Source organism: Neovison vison, chromosome 9 (genome assembly GCF_020171115.1).
Source record: "Neovison vison isolate M4711 chromosome 9, ASM_NN_V1, whole genome shotgun sequence".
Lineage (NCBI taxonomy): Eukaryota > Metazoa > Chordata > Mammalia > Carnivora > Mustelidae > Neogale > Neogale vison.
Window position 1 is genome coordinate 2,769,349 of NC_058099.1, and position 21,136 is coordinate 2,790,484.

The 21,136-nt window shown below is 61.6% G+C and overlaps 1 protein-coding gene across 1 annotated transcript; it reads right to left on the reverse strand.

The window, feature by feature from the left end:
- Positions 1-1,304: 1,304 nt before the first annotated feature.
- On the reverse strand, positions 1,305-20,445 carry UBAC1 (UBA domain containing 1). The gene is made up of 10 exons (XM_044264545.1): positions 20,231-20,445; positions 16,499-16,619; positions 15,577-15,650; positions 12,043-12,150; positions 10,923-11,025; positions 10,502-10,610; positions 9,627-9,855; positions 6,480-6,566; positions 5,726-5,864; positions 1,305-1,857 (listed from the first exon to the last, which is right to left on the reverse strand). The coding sequence occupies exons 1-10, from the start codon at positions 20,366-20,368 to the stop codon at positions 1,742-1,744; spliced, it is 1,224 nt and encodes a 407-aa protein (XP_044120480.1). The 5' UTR covers positions 20,369-20,445; the 3' UTR covers positions 1,305-1,741.
- Positions 20,446-21,136: the final 691 nt, after the last annotated feature.

The window sequence follows — 21,136 nt, forward strand, 5'->3', positions numbered from 1 at the left end:
ACCCACGCCCACCCTGACACAGCTGCTGGGGGCACGCACTGGGGCCAGCCCCCGGGACTCTGCCGTCAGTCGGTCCTGTGGAGTCTGAGAACGCACGGCCCACCCAGCTCTCCCTGGGCACGGGGACACCCCGCAGAGCACCAAGGAAAACAGACACGAAGCTTAAGAGCCATCTGCAGTCAGCCGTTTTAAAGACAAGACGTGACACCTACTAAGAGTGCAGAGCCCGTCCCTGGCCCTCTGTCCGGACAGCCGAGGGAACGAGTGATGGAGAGCGTCTGATTCACGACCTTCAAACTGACTTTCGCTACTCGTGTGCAGAGTCTGAACACAGAGAAGAATGAAAACACCCAGATCTGTGGGGAACAGTTTCTTAGAACACCGCTCCCCACTGACATGGGGAGGGAGCTGGGCGGAGGCCGCCACGGCAGCGAGGCGGCCCCGGCCTGCACCCGACCACGAGGCCCACAGCGGGGCCGCCAAGCTGGGCTGCAGGCAGGGGCTTCAGCAGAGCAGTCCAGAGAAGCCTCTGAGACCCGCTGTAAGGGACGAGGAACGAGCAGAGTTGGAAAAAAAGGAAAAAAATGAAAGCTACAACCTATTTTCTCATCTTGCAACGTGAATAATTTTTTTTCTAAAGATTTACCTTCCGGTGGCTCATTGGGTAAGCGTCTGCCTTTGGCTCAGGTCATGACCTCAGTGTCCTGGGATCGAGCCATGCATTGGGCTCCCTGCTCGGCAGGAAGCCTGCTTCTCCCTCTCTACTGCTCCCCGTTTGTGCTGTCTTGCTCTGTCAAATAAATAAATGAGATACTTTAAAATATAAGTAAAAATAAAAATACTTGATTATTTTAGAGTGAGAGCATGAGAGCATGTGAGCCGGAGGAGGGCGGAGGAAGAGGGAGAGATCTCCAGCCGACTTCCCGCTGAGCGCAGAGTCCACACTGGGGCACGGTGCGCCGGGTGGGGGGGGCACTTCACTCAAGGACCCTGAGATCACGACCTGAGCCAAAGACAGGAGCCAGGCGCCCCACCAACTGAGCCATCCAGGCGCCCCCCAAGTAATGTTTAGAAAAGGAACGGTGGCAGAGGCCGACGGCTGGTGCCCCGGTTGGGCCGAGGGTGGCCTGGGGGGTGCCCGGCCAGCCCCCCGACAGCAGAGTCCCCCCGAGCACGCCCAAACCTGCACTGTGCCCACAGTCTGCAGGTGCAACAGCTCACAAGCCGGGTGGCAGAGCCCAGCACACCCTGTTAAGAGCGCCAACAGGTTCTTCTCTGGCACTGAAATGATACGGACGCAGACGATAGGAAAAAGGGAATTTATTTATTAAAGAAAAATCATCTGTGAATTCCTCTACTTAAGTTAGTACTGACGTTAACACTTTGGGTGGAAACATGCCTTCTCCCAAGGGACAAGCAGCAGCTACAGGTCGGGTCAAGGAGCACTTCCAGAGCCTGCAGGGGCCCTGACGGGGAAGGTGACCTCCCCCACGAGCAGCGCCACGTCTGTACACATGGTCAGAGGCTGACGCGGCCGCGCACGCGGCCATCACACGGGTTTTCAAGCGAAGATCAAAGCGTGCCAGGAGCCCCACGCCCTGACACCTGGCCCACAGCAGCCAGGGGTCCCCACGCTCTCCGGCGCCCGGCGGGGGGCGGGGTGGGGGTGGGGGGCTGCGGCTGCCACCAGCCCGAGCGCCTGGGACAGGCGCAGGGCAGCAGGGCGGGGCGGCCGGGTCGCCTACGCGCGGTTCAGGGTCTGGAAGATCCGGGAGATCTGCAGCACCACCGGCCCCGTCTCCGGGTCGTTCATCCACTGGCTGCTGTTCAGCGGGTTTTCCAGCATGTCTTCGAACGCTGTGGGAAGACAGAGCGACGCCAGCTAAGACGGCCCCTCCGCACCCAAAAGCCTGGCCGTGCTGTCCCGGAGGGGAGGCCTTGTGTCCCTGGGGGCCACCCGCAAACACCCTGCCACCCCCAGCAGCATCTGCTGTCCCACGCATGTACCCGCCGGGGAAAGACCACGAGCCCGGTCCCGGGTGCCAGGGGCAGCCCCTGCACTCGCGGGCCGGCCGACGCCGGACACCGACTGGGCTGCGGCTACCAGCCAGCTTGACACAGTCACAGCCCGTGAGTCCGTCGTTCCGCTTCCAAACCCACCAGGCAAAGTCCCCAGACACAGAAAAGACGGGGGGACACTGCTGCAAAGTTAACACTATCTGCCGGGAAAATCAGAATGCTCTGTCTTAAAGAAAGGACTTTAAAATACATAACCGAGGGGCTCCCGGTTGGCTCAGCGGGCAGAACAGGTGACCTGTGACCTCGGGGTCACTGAATCTGTGCCCCATGTTTGGTGTGGAGACGACTTCATTTTTTTTTTTTTAAGATTTTATTTATTTATTGGACAGACAGAGATCACAAGTAGACTGAGAGGCAGGCAGAGAGAGAAAGAAGCAGACTCCCCGCTGAGCAGAGAGCCCGATGTGGGGCTCGATCCTGGACCCTGAGACCATGACCTGAGCCGAAGGCAGAGGCTTAACCCTCTGAGCCACCCAGGCGCCCTGGAGACGACTTCAAAGTAAAATCTTAATAAATGAATCAGGAAGCAAACACACAATAAACACGTGACTGAGCAATTCCACAGCAAGAAACGAACCGTCTCGACAGTTCCACAAAAGCATCTTCCCCAGAGACAGCGGCATGAGTGGCCCTCGCCCACGGCCAGCACGCAGCCGTCACCCCACGCGCAGGGCACGGGGGCTGCTTCCTCCAGGGCCTGGTGGCTCTTCGGGGGTCTCATGGGCCCGCGGCTCCACGGGAAAGGGCACTTCCCTCGCGTTTCGGACAGCCCTCCTAGCCCTCGAAATAATCCCCGCGGACCGTCCCGATCAAAAGCCTCTGAAAACCAGGCCAAGGTAGCAGAGAACCCGAAGGACACCTGGGCATCCGGGAGAACGAGAGAGAACGCGGGGTCCAGAGAGCAGAACGCGGGGGTCCAGGGAGCGGAGGAGCCCACGTCCGCCTTCCTCCTGGAAGCCAAGGGCTGAACCAAAGCGTGAGGCGGGACACCCCCCGGCAGGCTGCGTGGGGAGCTCAGTCTTCGCAGGCCTCACATTCGAGAATTTCAGAAAGACAATTACTCAGAACCAAAGGCCAACCAAGTCCGCACGTATGACGAAGGACGGGCGTCGACACGCGAAGACCTCCAGGCGGAGCTCAGAGGCCAAGGCCGCAGCAGGAGCGGTGGACACTCCAGGGCACGCAGGGATGCGAGGCTGGCACACGCAGGCGTGGACGAGAGCGGGCGGGGGCACACCAGCCACCCCCAGCGCCCGCGGCCCCAAGCCAGGCATGCCGTACTCCCGCGCGCGAGCTGCCCCCGAAGCAGGAGGTACAGAGGAGGGCGGCCGGCCCATGGCCACGAGGGGAGGAGCCGTGGCAGGAACGGGAGGACCACCCAAGGCCTCTGCACAGAATCAAGGACCAGCATCGGCTAAACTCCTCTGTGTACAACAGCAAAGCCAAAGGACACCTGGGGAAGCAATCAGGGAAGCATCCGACTCTGGCGGCTCAGGTCGTGATCTTGGGCTCGTGAGATGGAGCCCCGCGTCCGGCTCTGTGCTCAGCAGGGAGCCCACTCAGGATTCTCTCCCCTTTGCCTCCACCTGCACACACGCTCCCTGTGTGTGTCTCTCTCTAAAATGAATAAACCTATGAAAATAATAAAATAGCGAAGCCAGAACGTGCAGCACAGGAGTGCACCAGCAGGACACGGGGTAAAGCGGGATGGCACACGGGCCCGCCAGTGCTTCGGAGGGTAAGTCAGCGATGGGGCAGCAGCAGGGGGCAGAGGAGATGTCCGCCAGCCTCTGCACCCTCTCCTGCTCGTCCCAGGTGGACTACGGCCAGCGCTTCAGCTCATCTGAAGCGATCACGGTCATCTTAAACTCTTGTCAGGAAGGTGTGCGCACGAGCCTGTGCCCCGGTGGCGTGGGGGCCCAGGGGCCAGGGGAGGCCGTCCTGGGGCAGGCAGAGTGCCCGGGGCACGACACACGCAGCCCCCCTGTGCTGGGCAGCTCGGGACCCCCAGAGCCGTCCATGGGCCGTAGCCAGGTGGCACCTACCCTGCCCCCTTGTTTTGGAAACCTGAGGAGAGGATCCCCGTGAGCCGGACGGTCCCAGCAGAGGGCAAAGACGTTCAGTGAAACCCCACGTCCGTCGTGAGGGAACCCTCTGAGAAAAGACAAAACCAGCCGGGAGCAGAGGGCAGTCTCGGAGGCAAGCATTAGAAGAAAACCCTTCAGAAGAGGGTGTGGACCGACCCAAGGCAGCACCTTCCTTCCTCCTGTCAGGCCCGCAGGCAGCCGGGGAGCTGGGGAGCCCAGCAAGGCGCCCACACGTCCCACACAGAGAAGGAAAATGCACGTACACACACCACCAAAGCCCGGAACTTGGGGACCCACACAAGGCCTCCCCAGCCCGCACCGCACACATTCCCGGGTAGATGACCGACTTAGAGAAGGACAGCAAAACCGACAAAACTTCCAGAAACAAAGAGTATCTTCCTCACCTCGAGGCCAGACAGTTTTCCCAGATGAAACACACGTCCAACGACATTTAAATGTGTCCCCATGACACAGCAGAAACCCCAGGAACAGGAGAACAACATTCACGATACAAAAAAACTGATAAAGGGCCAGCGTCTAGCAGACACGAGGGGCTTTGCAGCTGCATAAAAAAATGCTCCAGAGGACGACACCCAGGACGGGCCTTTCAGAACTGAGGTCCTAGCATGGCTCCCGGAACGGGCTGGGCCTCACAGCTGTGGGAAAGGGCCAAGCTCACAGCTGTGCCCACCTGGGCGGCGGGCGCTCTCACCCGGGGGCTGTGCACAGGGCCTGACGCACCCCTGCGGCCCCACCCACACACGCCTGGCCTGGGGACAGCAGAGTGGTGACCTGCCCCGTGGCACAGTCATGCTGGGAAGCAGAGGCCTGCCCGGGACCCACCCCGCCAGGAAGGCGGGTGCGAGGGGACGGGGCTCTGGCGACAGAGCTCTCGGGGCAGACAGAGGTGGCACCGCCTCTTAGGAGCCTGAGCGATGATAAAGGTTCGCTCCCAGGGCTGGGGGGACAGGGGTACAGTACGGGAGGCGCCCAGAGGACCCACGGGCCTGGAACACTCCAGACACTTTTTTAATACCGTGGGTTTTTTTTTTTTAATTTTTTCTAAAGATCTCACTTATCTGTCAGAGCAGAAGCCGGCAGAGTGGCAGGCAGGAGAGGGAGAGGCACACTGCGCGCTAAGCACAGCGCCCGACGCGGGACTCCCACGACCCTGAGATCACGACCCAAGCCAAAGGCAGACGTGTGGCTGTTAGTCTTACTTTAAGTCCAGAAAATCCCACATGCTTATGCACACGTGTTATGTTCCACAGACAAAATGGGGCCGGAGAAGTCCCTCACCCCAGAAGGGCCAAGGCAAACGCCCTCCACCCAGCCGGTCCAGCCTAGGGGTGCCGCCCACACTCGCCCACGTCTGGAAAAGCCACCCTGACTGGTTCGAGAGCTCGTCCGAGGCCCCTGCACAGAACCGCCACCTGCGGGCAGAGCCTGAGCGCCGGCCCCACAGTGACTCAGGCCGGAGTCATGGACACTGGCGGGACCCCCATCACTCGGTGACATCTGTGGGGCGCAACAGGCCCGCGCTAGGGAAGGCCACGTACCTAGTAATGTTTTCGGGTTAGTCAGGCCCAGCTGCACCACCGGGTTATCCAGAATGGCTTGAAAGAGAGGGCTGTCGGGGTCGATGCCCTTGTCCAGCTCCTCGGGGGACGGCTTCCGGTCTCCCAGCAGCCACTCGCACTGCAAATGCAAGAGCCGGCCCCGTGAGCCCCTCCTGACCCCCCACAGCACCAGCTGCCCGCAGACCCGGGGGCTCTGACATGGGGAAGGAAAAGCCACACTGGTCTAGCCGACCCCCGCTCCGCAGCTCAGGCAAACAGCGGCGAGTCCTCGGTCCGCCACTGAAGGGGGATGAGGCAGGACCCAGCCAGAGTAGTGGAAGGAGGAGTTAGAAACGCACGGAACCCCGGGCTGCGTCCCCGGGAGGGCCCGGAGCTGGCTGGTGGGCAGCGGGGGCATCCGAGTCCCCAGAGCGCAACGCCCCCTGCCAGCCACCACGCCCTCCCAGGGCCGCTGTCCGCCAGCTGCTGGTGCGTGTCGCAGAGCGGGATCTGCCTCGGGGTCACTTCAACACGCTCAGCGAACAAACACACCCGCCTGCCAAGCACGTGCTTTCTCAGAAAGACAAAGAACGTGTAAAACGTTTTATGCCCTCGAACCCTCTCCTCTCGTTGCACCGGGGAATCAAACAACAGGTGGCCCGCGGGAGGAGCCGGACGCAACAGGGTCCCAGGCCGCGTCCCCCTCCGCCGCAAGGGCGAGGCGGCGTCCGGGCGCCCCGACGGCGGTACTCACGGCGGCGTTCTGCTGGTTGTTGTTCACCCGGAGGGCGTCCATCACTTCCTTCTCGTCGAAGCCCATCTCCATCAGTGAGATGACCGCCTGCAGGGGAAGGCACAGACCGCTCAGAGCCCTGCGCGGGCCACGTTCCACCACGGTGTCCTCGCGGGGGGCCGACTAGGTTAGCACAGGACGTTCTGGGGCACGAGTCTGGTTCCCTGTGGCTTCACGGATCGCTCGAGTCTCCTGAGCGACAGACGGACCACGGCCAGCCCGAGTCTGCGCGGCTGCAGACGTGCCCGAAGCCTGCCACCCCCCGCTGGCCGTGCCCACGTCAGACCCTCGTAGGCTGGACCCGCGGTCTCCACGACCACACGGGAGCTCGCAGCGGACGGCCTCGTGACCCAGAATAGAAGGTATTAGGAAGAGGCCATGTAAGCAAACCCGATCTAAGTGAAGACCAAAATGGCCACATTAATATTCATTTGTGAAGAAAAAGGGTGGGAGAGAGAGTTCTTCAGATTTTATCTTTAGAAATTGACACTAAAATTAGTTTTAAACATCTCAGGAGTATTAAGACAGAAGCTCGAACATCTGGTGATTCTTAGAGGGAACAACCCAAGGTCATTGGGAGGTGGGGGACACGTACGTTTTCATGACAAAAATCACATAAGACACTACGCCTTCACTTTTCTCTTGACTTTTTATCTTTTTTATTACTAATTTGAGAGCAAGCATGCAAGCAGGAGTTGGGGGAGGAGCAGACTCCCCGCCGAGCAGGGAGCCCCAGCCAGAACTCGATCCCAGGACCTCAGGATCACAACCTGAGCCGAATGCAGACACCCAACCAATGGAGCCACCCAGGAGTCCCTATTCTTGATTTTCACACAATTTTTAGAAGAGTCCACTTGGGGGGGGGTAAAGATTTTATCAAGTTAATTCTTTTTTTCTTTTTTAAAGATTTTATTTATTTATTTATTTATCTGGCAGACAGAGACCACAAGTAGGCAGAGAGGCAGCAGAGAGAGAGGAGGAAGCAGGCTCCCTGCAGAGAGCCCGATGTGGGGCTCGATCCCAGGACCCTGGGATCATGACCCGAGCCGAAGCCAGAGGCTTAACCCACTGAGCCCCCCGGGCGCCCCAGGTTAATTCTTTAAAGATCAAATCACACTCTTGTGAGGTCCCCGTCTTCTTCCCGCCGTTGCGGCTCTACTGCCAGGCGCCAGGGCGGCAGCGCTGGGCAGCAACCTGCAAAGCCCCCGTGCGCCACCCTCTGTGGGCTGGGCTCAGCCGAACTAGACCAGCGAGTGTGCCAAAGAGCACCCGACAGGAAGGACGTCAGCTGCACATGGCAGTCAGGACTGACCTTCCCTGGAGCCAAACGGTCGCTGAGCTGGCAGCCTCTCCCAACACAGCCCACATCCGGTGCTTTCCTGCACCGGCTCCCACCCCCAGGGGGGCTCCACCCCTGAAAGCAGGAAGAAGGACCCACTGCGCCACAGTCTAACTCCCAAGTCACACAAGCTCACCCAGAGCCCCCCACTAAATCCAAGGACAGGGTGGCCTCCCTGTGGCCACCCGTAAAAGCGAGCCTCTCCCCTCACTCACCCCTGCCTCAGCCCGGGAAGTGATGGCCCAGGACTTGTGCACGGTGACCACAGGGACACATCCCGCCTTCCTGCCAGGGGTCTGGGCACTCACTCCTGCCTTGCCCACTGCACTTGGCTGCCCCCACCCCTGCAGCTGGCATGGAGGGTGGTGGGGCCCGACAGCAAAAAGTCTGTTTCAGTCTCAAGCACAAACCCCGCTCTCGGACCCGGACTTCTCGGGAAGCACGCAAGTGCTGCCGACCTTACAGACTCTTCTCTCCAACGGCGTAGGACCAAAGGCTGGACGAGCCTCGACAGCCCTTTCTAGTAGTAGTCACAGAACGTCTACCGCCAAGAGGCCACAGGAAGGCCCAGCAGAAACGCACGTCTCAGGAGAAGGGTGCGTCAAGACAGCAGCGATGGTCCCCACACGCCAGGGCTAAGCTGGCGGGCCAGACGGGGACGACGCAGAAGCGCCCTCAGGGGATGCCCAGAGCCCCAAGGCAGAGCACAAACCGCCCCCAAGAGCGCGGCTGCCCGTTCCACAGGGCTTGGCCCAGCACACCCCCAGGACTCCGGAAACACCTGCTCCAGCTCAATAGAAACGCTGCCGGATACACAGCTGAGCTCGCCGGAAAACCAAGAGCAGCAAACTTGCGGGACAGCGGGGCTGCCGTGGCAGGCAGCAGGAGCCAGTCAGCATGGCCTGGGAGATAGGATGTGGGCCATGGGGCCCTACGAGGCGAGCAGTTGGAGCTTAAGACCAGGACCCTGCGAAGGGTCTACACCCCTCGAGCCGCGGCTATGCCGAAACGGTGGCCTGGGAGCCCTGCCTTCGTGGCTAACATGGAAGCGGGCCCCTGGCGGGAGGTGCCGCTCAGCCCGGGGAAACAGCCTCAGAACAACCCGTGGCGGGCGGCCCACAGCCCGGCCACCTGGGAGTCCCTGGAAACACAAGCCTGCAGGTGAGCCCGCCTGGACAGCACGGGGATCCCCGCAGAAGCAGACGTGTAGACTCAGAGTCCTAACAGCCAGAGCCCACAGATCTGTAACTGGAAAGAAAAACGCAGGCTTAAAGCACCAGATGCGTCCCAGAGGAAACCAAAAGCCCAGCAGAGGAACAGAGCAGTGCAGAGCAGCGGAGAACAGAAGAGCAGCCACAGAAGCATTAAGAACAGGACGACGGCCAAAGAGCAGCCTGAACCCATGGCAAGGTCGCCCCCAAGTACGGCCAGCACCGGGCGGGCCCCGGGGACCTTTGATCCTGCAGACGCCTCGGTTCCCAGATGGCCGGCGGCTGCCCGGCCTCCCCGCCCACAGGCGACGCTGCAGCGCCCCGGCCCCCCACCTCTGGGCGGCGTCCTGGCCCCAGCCCGTGGCTCGCCAACGTCGACAACATAAACGAAGCCCTGCTGAAGCTCTCAGGAGATGACAGACGTCTCGGCAAACTACTTGGAGAAGAAACACCCACCGGGATCCATGTGGGGCCCGTCTACGAGCCCCTCACTGAGCTCCACTCCCGAGTGGAGGCAGCGCAAGCCCGCCTGGCCGCCCCCAGCCCCGGAACACACACCCGAGCATCAGCCCGAAACTCCCTTTTCCTCCGGATCTTCTTGAAGATCTCCGTTAGCTCGTCTCCGGGCTCTTCGTCTCCTGCGCTCGTCCCAGCAGCCTCCGGGGAGGCCTCGGGGGCAGCCTCGGCCTGTGCCCCTTCCGGCGAGGCCTGGCCTGGGAGAGGCGCGTCCACGGTCGGGTCTTCCGCGTGCTCGATCAGCCACTCCATGGCCTGAGGCACCGACATGCTGAAAGGCAACAGGAGACTCTTTCCAGCACCCCCAGGCCTGTCCGAGGGCCTCGAGCCTCCCTGACATCCCCAGGGAAAACCTCTCTGATAGCCAAAGTCAGGCGTCTCAGTACAGAAGGGTTTGGAGCTCTGGGCCCTGCCCCAAACGACCCCAAGACCCTGGCCAGAGCGCAGAAACCCAAGCACTAAGCCCGGAGAACGAACCCATGAGGTACACAAGAACCAAGGCCCAAGGCAAAAAGGAGCAGAGCCCGTGGACTGTCCTCTGGAGTATAAGTCGTGCACTTCGGGTCCAAGTGTAGGCACGGAAGTGAGCAGCTGCGGCCCGGCGAGCCTGGGGGGCTGCCGAGGGGACACCGCACGCACCGCCAGCTGCCATGTCGCTGACACACGCAGGCTCCCACGTGGCGCCTACAATGGGCCCAGGGAGGACTGCAGTTCAGCCTAGCCACAGCGCGATCCCGGCAAGGGCCACGGTCCTGAGACGCCCCACCGAGTCACTCCTGGGACGCGCACCGAAACGTCTCACTTTAAAAACTCACATCTACTGTACATGGTTCAACCTAAGACTCGGGGACGGAGGAAGTCGCCCCAGGGGAGCCCCACAGCATCGGCAGCAAGGGAAGGAGGCGGCCCGGACGTACTGGTTCAGCCGAAGGGCCTTGGCGGCCCTGGTCTCCGGGAAGCCCATCTCCGTGAGCTGCCGCAGGGCGGCCTCATCCACTCTGCCATCCTCTTCCTCGTCCAGCATCGCTGCGGGCGAGAGGCGGGGCCACCTGTGAGGGCCAGGCCAGTGCGAGGGCTGCCCCCCAGCCCGGAGCCCGAGGGGCCCACCTGCAGGCCAAGCCCCCCCAAAACCCAGCACGTGGACACGGAGCCCTCGGCCGGCAGGTGGAGCAGGAGCCCCGCGGCCACGGGAAGCGCAAACAGAGCTGGCGTTCCCAATACTGACGCGGGGATCGGGAGGAGCGGGAACGGGGACCATGGGGGCTGACACAGCCTCTGAGGTCGGGGCACGCAGTGGGGTCTGAACGCAGGATCCGGTCCCCCGGGGCGCGCCCATACCATTCGCCTTCTTAAACAGCTCAACCGCGTCCGGGTTCAGCGCCAACAACTTCTGCGCCACCTCGATGAGCGACACCAGGATCTTCCGGAGTTCTGTCTGGAACTGCGGGGGAAGAAAAAAGACTCTGACTTCTCCAAGTGCCCCAGAGACCTGCCCAGATGGGCGACCGCACTCCTGGGCCCACAACTCCGTATCCGGGCGTCCCAACCACGCCACTCTCGGTTCCGGAGTGTGGAGACGGACGGAGAGGAGGTGGGTGAGGCCACAGGGCGGCAGGAGGGCTGTGTGCCCAGCGGGAGGAGCGGCCTCGCGGGCTGTGTGCACGGCTTCTCAGCTGGTGACCCAGAGAAACATCTGGAGACACGGCCCAGCCCTCTGGCCAACGTGGAGAGCACGAGCCCGCTACGTAAGCAGAAGAGATCAGCCTGACTGGATGGGCTTCCCAGAGCCCGGCTTCCGATTCTCCCCCGGCCAGAGGCCGGTCGGCACAGCAGCATCGGTGGCAGCCGGCTGGCCCCCGCAGAGGAAGGCGGCCACTGGGAACTCATTCAGAAACCCCAACAGACGGTCCCCAGCCCCACCGGCGAGATGGGGATCAACCACCCCTTTTCCACAACAGGCCTCAGACAGCCACTGAGCGCCCCTGCTGGGGCAATCCCGCACACAGCCCAGGCCGTGGTCAGAGCCCGACACCCTGCTCAGCAGGGCACCCTCTGCTGCTCCAATGAGCAGGGCTCGCGGCAGTGCTCTCGGATGAGATGGCCGTGCCGTCCCAGTCCTGCGCAGCGTGGGCGTAACCCCAGTTCTCGGATGGTCCACGGGGCACTGGACGCACAGTGTATTTAGCCTAGAACTTTCCAATCCAAAATAACTAACACTCTGGACTTCTAGCTACAAATTTTTGGCAAATTAGGGCAAAACCCTAATATTCTCCCAGTGGGATCAGTCTTGGTCCTGCCTTCCGATGTCTTTTCAAACCTTCTGTTTTGGAATAACTTTCGGTTATACCCAGGGCTCCTGCCCGCCCTTTCCCCCGGCTTCCCAAAGCACCGCCGAGAAGCCGTGCGGCCCTCACGCAGGCGTGACGGGCCCGCGGTGCAGCCCACAGTGAGCACTCACGTCTCTGATGTTGGTCTGGACCTCGGCCCGGTCCATGTTGTGGGACGGCACGTTGGCGGTGGCTCGGTAGATAGCCTCTCTGTCTGGGGCTTTCTGCTCTTGTTTCTTCTGCAGAGAAGGGTAATTAGAAAGTCGGAAATGAGTACGAGAACCGTGACAGGCAAGGCCATGTGAGCCAAACACACAGGGAGAGAAGCGCTCTCATCGGCAGCAGAGGGTCCCTGTGGGTTCGGCGCTCACTTGAGACACAATTCCTGCCTGTTGTGCCAGAAGGTGGCAGGGCCGGAGAGAAGATGCAACAGTCCCCTGCAGTCACCAGAGCATCCCACGTGAGCTGTGGCTGTGCGGGGCCAGGAGCACGCACGCACCCCACCTGCATCCGGAAGCCCCCGCAGCAGCATGTCCGGACTGGACTGTGAGGACTCGGAGACCGAGAACGGGAGAAATGCAGACCATCTACCCAGATAGAAACAGGGCTCAGCAGAGTGCACGGAGAAGCCTGACCAGAAACAAGGCCCGGCCAACTCCAGGCCAACACCACAGTCCGAAGGAAGCCCGCCGGGCTTGGAGCGAGCAGCCAGACCCGAGAACAGGGCTCCTCCACCGCCCTGCTCAGCCAGCAACTGCCTGGGGGAGCAGACTTGGGGAGCCCCGAGCCAGGGAGCCTGGGCTCAGCAGCAATAAAAGGCAGTACCATGCTAATCCTCGCCAATGAGACCCAACCCCGGCCCCCACCGCGTCAGGGACACGAAGCAGGAGACCTGCCACTGTGGGGAGGGGGAGCCCAGGGCTGGGTCTGCCCCACAGGGAAGCCCGGTGGCAGGTACACCCCACCGGGCACAGAGAGCAGCTGGTGAGCCCCATGCCTCTTACTGGGAAAGCGGACCAGGAAGGCCGGGGGTGGGCGGGAAGCCCCCAGCACAAAAGACAGGGACCAAGACAAGAAGGGGAAAGGGGAGAAGCGTGGAAAGGAGACCCAGAGGAAGAGGACTGCGTGGCGGAAACCGTGAGAGAGACGGGGTGCTACCACCGGAGGCCACGTCCCCACGGGACATGCAAACTGTCACGGCCGGATCAACAGGCCGCAGCCGGCAGAGGACAATGTCCAGGAAATCGCCCTGAAGGCGGGCCCAGCACCCAACCAAAAGCAACTCCAGACGGAAGAGAAAACGAGGGGAGGGCGTTCTCCGAAAACAATCCAGGGAAACTCTCAGAACAAAAATACACGGGTCTCCAGACGCCCCATGCCACACACAGCAGAGGCCGAAGTCATGAAGTCCCAGTGCCCTCAACAGCCTCCCCACCCACAGACAGACCCCGGACAGAATGGAGCACGCACAGGAGACGAGTCAGGCCCGACCAGTGCCGGCCGCCTGGCCACCCTGGGAACGGGGACCATGGCCTTCTCCGTGCGTGCACGTAGCTGGCCCTCCCAGCAGCCCCTCGACGCTGCAGGGCCTCAAGACTCCCTGACCTTTCTAGAGGCCGGAGAAAGCCAGGCGGCACCACACCAAGGGACAGTCCACAGCACGAGACCGGACCCTGCAGGCAGAGTTCGAAGATGACCCTAAGAGCCCACTCCTGGCAATGATGCCTGCACAATGCCAGAGCCCGTGAGCAGGATGGCCGCTCCCTGCGGTGAGGTCACGCTGTGCCACAGCCAACCTGAAGCAAAAGAAATGACCCACCTTGGGAGGCCTGACCTAAGCGGGTAAGCCCTGAAAAAGGAGGGGGTTCTTTCTGGCCAGAGATTCAACACGTGAGAAACTCTGCTGCTGGTTCCAGAGATGCAGGCCCCTTGTGCCGAGAGAAAGCACCCCCCAACCTGGGCTGACAGAGGAAGGAAATGGGGTCTGGCCCTTCAGCCATACGCACTGCCAACCGCCTGAAGGATCTGGAAGCAGACCCTTCCCCAGAGCCCCCCTGGAGGAACGCAGACCAGCCACACCTTGATTTGAACCCAACGCCCAGGGCCCAGCTGAGCCCACCGAGAGTGCAGGTCAGACCAGGAGCTGGGTGCAGTTCTAGGCCGGGGTGTCCATGGTACTGTGACAGGTGGCAACAGGAAGTATCCGGATACACCAGGTTCAGAAGCTCTAACACGGGGTGAGGCGAGAAGGCCACGCTGCACGACAGGCCTGGAGACCCGTGAGGCAGAGGGATGTGGCTAGGAAGAGCAGGAAGGAAATCTCCAGGACAGCAGGGACCGGCAGACGGCCTTGTACATAGGACCCTGCTTTCAGAAGGATCTATCAGTCCCGGCAAAGAATCTGAAAGCTTAGCGATACACCTGCAGAAAACACATCGATGAGGCAATCGCTGACTCTGGGAGAAACGAAGTTGCATGAAAAAGGATAAAATAATCCAAGTACCCCTCGCTCCTGACGGAAAACAGCGCGTGCACGCTAACACCGATGGAAGCCTTGAGACCTTCAACCAGTGTCAGGATCTAATCCTCCAAACATCAAGGAGCCCAAGAACCAGAAACTGATATTCTGAGAAATACTCAATTCTGTGTGTGGTCTTGAAATCAGAAGAATTACTGGGGAATGGGGGAAGAGCTCCAAGAGGTCGCCTTCAGGGCACGTGACGCTGGAGGGTGCTTTTGTTAAGAAACCAGCTACGTGATCTGACTTCAGAAACGCAGGTTACTTTCCCTCAAAATTAAGACTAATTCTCAAAAATAGGCACTAACGTCGTATGTTTCACTTTGTAAATACACGCGTAGAAAAGGTGACCCACCAAGTGAGGTCCGTGGGTTGCTGCGAGGCACCCGGAGGTGCAGGGGCGGTGGAAACCCTGCTGTCTACACTGGTCACCCAGGGCGAACACTGTAACCTGAGAAGCGCGGGCGGCTCTCAGGGCGGGGCAGGGCAGGCCCAGATCTGTCTCCTAGAGATGGGGTGAGCTGCTGGCTCGTGGGCGAGCGGGCTCCAGCCAGGTGCGGCCACAGATAAGAAGGGCACACGAAGCCCAGGGCCACCGGCCCCGTAGCAGGCCCTCAGAGAGCTCAGCCCGCTCGCAGCGCAGGGCCCAGCCCACGGAGTCCGGTCTGCTTTCTTGGGGATTGAGCGCTCTCCTGAGCATTTCAAGGCACAAACAAGAAACTCCACCCAAGAGAAACAAAGGAAAACCGTGAAATTAGCACGGCTGCCCGCTCAAACAGCACGGCTGTGCACCAGGCATGGCGTGAGGCCTGCCTGGCCTTCCCTGCGCACGCGCCTGCCCTCCTGGGAGAGGGGCCCGAGTGCGGCGCTCGCCACCCCTTCCCTGCGCTCCTTCTCCCTGTCCTGTGGGCACAGGCCTCGCCCGATGAGAGGCAGGACTGACAGCATCTGCGGAGTTGCACCGACCCCGAGACCATACTGGCCGCCGGACCAGCAACCAGGAGAGGCTCGGCCACCACAGGAGACCCCCCGTGGCTGACTGTGGGCCTGCCGGGTCTGGCAATGACTCACTCCCAGAACGTTTCTTTCTCACAGGCTGGAGGGTGGAGACTAACCAAGACTTCCAGTTCCACACTCAGAAACTCACCTTTTCTTCTGCCGAGACGTCAGCCATCTTAGGAAGTGGAGTCGGAGCACGTTTCTTTATCAACAACAAGACATCTAGGGAGAAAAAACGCCGTCAAGCTGGTTACCGATCTCCTCCATAAGATGGCAAAATGGGTGCCAGAGGAGCAAGGGTTCTCCCAGGAGCCGCCCAGACCCAGAGCCCACGCACACCCGTGCCTCCCCGCCTTCCTGCCCGCGTACAGGGGCGCGGCAAGAACCTGGCCGTGGGTCACACAGGTGGCCGGTGGCCGAGGAGACACACACAGCACAGCCCTGAGAACCCTGCGAACAACTGGAAGAGATCCTGCAAAATGTCCTCATTCCCACAGGCACGGGGTCCTGAGGCTGGAGAGCTGGGGCCAACCCTCAGAGCGAACCACCTGCCCGCGGGCTGGACCGCGCCGGCGGGGGTTATAAACAGCGGGTTCAGGAGAATCCCCGCACTGAAATCACCCTTTGGATGACAAACACAAAACTACAAGCTTCTCCCCAGCGCCTCCCGACACAAACTCGAAGCAAGGGAACGGGTGTGCACGGAGTCAGAGTGTCTTCCGAGGGCATCGAATACAACGGCCGTGACTGGACTTTCCCGCCCCAGAAGGAAGCCGGCAGCAGCTCCCGAGGCCCTGGTCCTGCTCTGACACAGAGTTACAAACACAGCTCACATCTGGCTTCTCAGATGGATGCTGCTTGTCCAATTTCGGTGTGCTCTGTTTTTCACAAACGGCCCATAATGTACACTTTGTTTCAACAAAGGAAGAATAAAAGCATCTCAGCTGACCCAGTTTCCCCGCTCGGCCCCAGCCTGGAACACAGACTTGGATGCCAAGGGCGCCTCTGCCTCTTGCTCCCCTGCTCCAAGCTGTGCCGAGGCTCCCACCGCTGCCCCGCGAGGCCCCTACCTTGGTCTTGGACGTTCTCTTCCAAGATTGTTTTGGCATCACTCAGCACCCTCTCCGAAGCAGCATGTATCAATTTGTGATGGGTCACGCTTTTGGGATCTTCCAAGTTCCCATGGGCACACTGGGGGGGGGGGATCATATATTTAAAGACAAAATAAATCATAACCGTAGCGATACTAGGACCTGACACCCTTGGCCACACCAAGTGTCTATTGGTTACCAGCTAGAAAATGAAGGCACAGACCAAGTCAAAGACCCCCCCATGAACGGTGGAAGGCGGACAAAATGCCATAACATCTGATCCCTCCGGGCAGCGATCTGTCCACTGACCAGCTAAGTCGTCCTGAAATAGGCGCCCAGCCTGACACAGAACACCCTGCTGCTAGAAGCGACCTGAATCACTTCCTTCGTCCAGAAGGATCCAGAGAGTCATCTAAAAATGAAAAGAGCAGGGCCACTGTTCCCTGAAAGATCGAGGTATGATTTGTGCACTTTTTCTCTCTTCCAGATGGGTGAAGGGGCTGAGAGAAAGCAGAGAGAGAAGCTAGTCCACGAGAGCCAGAAATAAGGGCCGGGCAGCTTCACCACCTGCGCGAGCCCGAGGGCAACCAGCCTCCGTGTGGCCCCTGGTTCACCAAGTGACCACCTCATGGACCTTGAAGCTGCGGGAGCCGCTGGCAGGCCCCTCCTGGGCGTTCAAAGGGGATGGACTGGCACACAGCTACAACTCACAGGACCCCAGGGACCCCAGAACGCAGCACTGGGGCGGGGGGCGTGGACATCCAGGCCGGAGGGGGCTGCAGTGACACCCAGAACGTGAAAGCTTCGGGGCGCTGTCGCACATTCACATAAACTGGCCGGGCTGAAGGGGGCGGAGGCGGAGCCCAGCCCACAGGAAGATGCACTCCTACCACTTACGACAGCAGACACCAACCCCCTCGCACGCCTTGAATTGAACACTGGCTCTGCTCCAGAAATACTGGGTGTGCTTCTTCTAACCCTGAAATCTGCAGGCTAGTGGATTCGACACGTTCAGAATACAGTCTCGGAAACACCATTTTCCAAAACCACCCTCATCTGGCCCCCAACACCACCAGCGTGAGGCGCGCCGGCAGCGTTCCAGGGGCACAGCACAGGCTGAGTCACCCGTACTGCGCGATTCTTCACTCTGGGTCTTTGTCCTGAGCAGAAGCCCTCGGAGCAAGTGAGCTAGGGCAGCCAGAGAGCCCCATAAGAACCCAATGCCCGGGCAGGGAGGCCGTGACACCTCCTGAGCCTGCCTCCTCCCCAGGAGAGCCAAGAAGGGGCTCCCACACCTGACATCCTGTGTCGGCCCAAGACACACTATCATGGGACCTAAGAAACACGAACAGCCTAGGGCGCCGGGGTAGCTCAGGTCATGATCCTGGGGTCCTGGGATCGAGCCCCGCAGCGGGCTCCCTGCTGGAGAGGAGTCTGCTTCTCCCTCTGCCTCTGCCCCTCCTCCCTGCCCATGTGCTTGCTCTCTCTCAAATAAATAAAATCTTAAAAGAAAAAAAAGAAAGAAAGGAGAAACATAAACAGCCATATGGACAGGAACCGTATCATGTCGTGGCAATTTCATGAAAGATCTCAATCAACATAAAACCCCAAAAAGAGCAAACCAAGAGTAGCACCCCAGCTCCCCTAGAGGATTTTTTTTTTAGGATTTTATTTATGTATTTGTAAGAGAGATAGACAAAGAGGGCGCGCACACAAGTAGGCAGAGAGGCGGGCAGAGGCAGAGGAGAAGCAGGCTCCCTGCCAAGCAAGGAGTCGATGCAGGACTCGATCCCAGGACCCTGGGATCGTGACCTGAGCCAAAGGCAGCGGAGCCCCACAGGGGCCCTTCTCCAAGAGTTCTGATGACGAGACCGTCAATGAGAAAGCACTACACTCCCAACAGCACCGTGGGGGTGGGGAGACACCCCCACTGTCCCCTCCATGGGCAGGGCTCCGCCTGAGCCCGCACCAGAACACAGTGGGAAGGAGACAAACGCTGCCCGCAGCGACAAAACATTCAGGGAATGGTTTCGGGGGGACACTCGAGGATACCACTTGAGAATGCTCTCTCCTAACTAACGCGTCCTGGCTGGCTCGAGAGGCAGCACGCCCTGCCTGCGGAACAGGACGGGCTCGGAGGTGGGAGGACTTTCTGACAACTCAGCTCCCGGGTCCGGTGATTTGTGCCGTTCCTCCACCCAGGGAGAGACCGCAGAGTGGCATAAAATCTCATTGCAAAGTAGAAGAGTGCCAGAAAAATCCCAGACGACACACCTCACTCCCGGCTGGAATAATAAATATCAGGTACATAATAATTAGCATCTTACTCAAATTGGCTGCCTAATGACCGTCAAGAGCTCCGGAGATCCATCAGCAAGCATCTGTGGACCAGTCAGCTCCCATTTCTGGGCCCCCTTCACGAAACAGTATTAGGATGGCTACGTAGTGAATTAAGCTGAATGCCATCCCCATTTACCCCCGACTTCTCCCTCCCCGACTCAGCAGGTGGCCTGCCATGTCCACGCAGTCCTGGACTCTCAATCCTCCCCACGTGCCCCATGAATCCACACGCTTGTTTGGGGCGCACTGGGAGCCCGGCCCTGGACCCGAGAACACAGGCCCAGCCCTCAAGGAGCTGCTGTCTTTGGTGGGCTGCCTGGGAGGGGACACAGCATCTCAGGGAGGCTGTTGTTAAAACGCTCAACGCTACACAAACACGGTGAAGGCTCTCACAGCCTGGACGGTCCGGGAGCCCCCAGTCTGCTGGCTGAGTGCTGTCCTGGGATTCATGGCAAAAGCACCTGGCAGAAGAAAGGACAGCATGCCTGCCCGGGGCTGCCAGCCCAGAGCCGCCCCCCCCCCCCCCCCCCCCCCCCCCCCCCCGCCTAGGGACCCCTCCTCCTTGGTGAGAGTCACCGACGTCCAGCATGTTCCAGAAGAGGGCTCACTGGTAACCAGAGCGCTCCCTGGCCTGCCCTGGACAGTTACAGGTGCCTCCGGAGCCGTTAGGTGGACAACCCAGAGCTCGTCGGCCGTGGGCATGTCGCTCTGCACCGGCCATCGCACAGAAGGGCTGAGCTCCGCTCTGACAGGGCTCCGTCCTGCCCAGCACCGTCTCCCGGACGGCCAGAGCGGGGCAGGAGGCCGGCGGAGGAGAGGCGCGCAGAGGGAAAGCCGCCCAGGACTCGTTCCAGACGTGAGCAACCCGAGGAGCCCGCCTGGCCAGCAGCACGCACGCGACTGAGCCGTGAACACCGCGTCTCCCAGCGCCGCGGTCCTGCCCCGGGCCCTGCCCACGAGTCAGTGTAAAGGCCTCAGGCAAGCAGGGCTCAGGGGCAGCCCGGCCCGCGCCGGTTCGGCGGCACGAGCGGCCAGAGCCGGGCGCTGGCCCACAGGCCGGCCCGCAGGGAAGGGAAGGGACGTCTCCACGGCGCGCCCCTCCTTCCCCGGGCACCGCTCCCCGCTCCCGGGGCCTCACCCCAAGGGCAAGCAAGCCCAGCTGCCGGGAAACCAGAAGGGCCTGCCGGGCACGGCGACGTCGCGTCCCCTGCCTCAGTGTCCCGCCTGCCCCCAGCTCCTCGGGCTGCCGGGGGAGTTCAACGACCGGCGCCGGGCGGGAGCGCGTCCGGAGGGCGGCGGGGAGGGGGCGGCGGGGAGAGGGCGGCCAGGCGGGGGGCGGGGGCCGGGGGACGGGGGCGGCGAGGGCCTTACGTGCTTGAGGCAGCGCTCCTTGAGCTTCTCCACCGCCGTGTCCTCGGTCGCCTCCTCCAGCCACTCGGCGCCGTCGGACGCGCAGATGTGCAGCCGCAGCACCCTGCCCGCGAAGATCTTCTCCTCCTGCACGAACATCGCGCCGCCGCCGCCGCCGCCCGGCCTGCGCCCGCCGCCCGGGCCGTGAAGGTCACCGGGGCGGGGCCAGGCCGCCCGCGCGCTCGCTCGCTGGCCGCCGCCGCCCCGCCCCGGCTCCCCTCGGCCGGCCGCCCGTCACTGGCCGCGGGCCCAGCGGTCGCCTCGCTCCCGCCGCCGGGCCGCCGGGGGCGCGCTGGCTGCACCGCGACGGAAGTGCGTCACAGCCTGCGCCCGGAGCATGCCGGGAGATGTGGTTCTCCCGCGGCCTCGGCGCGCCCGCCCCCCGATCCGGAAGTACGTCACAGGGCGCTCCCGGGGCATGCCGGGAGCTGTCGTTCTGGCGCTGCTAGGTCTCTCCAGCCCCGGCCTGCGCTTTGTGGCTTTCGGCCGTGGCCCGCGCGACCCTTGAGTCCCGTGGTCCGTTCTGAGATGGGCTCTCGGTGTACAGTACACAGCCAGTCCCCAGGACTGCGGAGGGAAGAGCAGTGAAAGACACTCCACACTGTCTTTACGCAGACGACGTCGTTTTAAAGGATTTTATTTCTCGGACAGAGCGCGCACACGCAGGGGAGGGTCAGGCCGGGGAGCGCGCGCACGCAGGGGAGGGTCAGGCCGGGGAGCGCGTGCACGCAGGGGAGGGTCAGGCCGGGGAGCGCGCGCACGCAGGGGAGGGTCAGGCCGGGGAGCGCGCGCACGCAGGGGAGGGTCAGGGCCGGGGAGCGCGCACACGCAGGGGAGGGTCAGGCCGGGGAGCGCGCGCACGCAGGG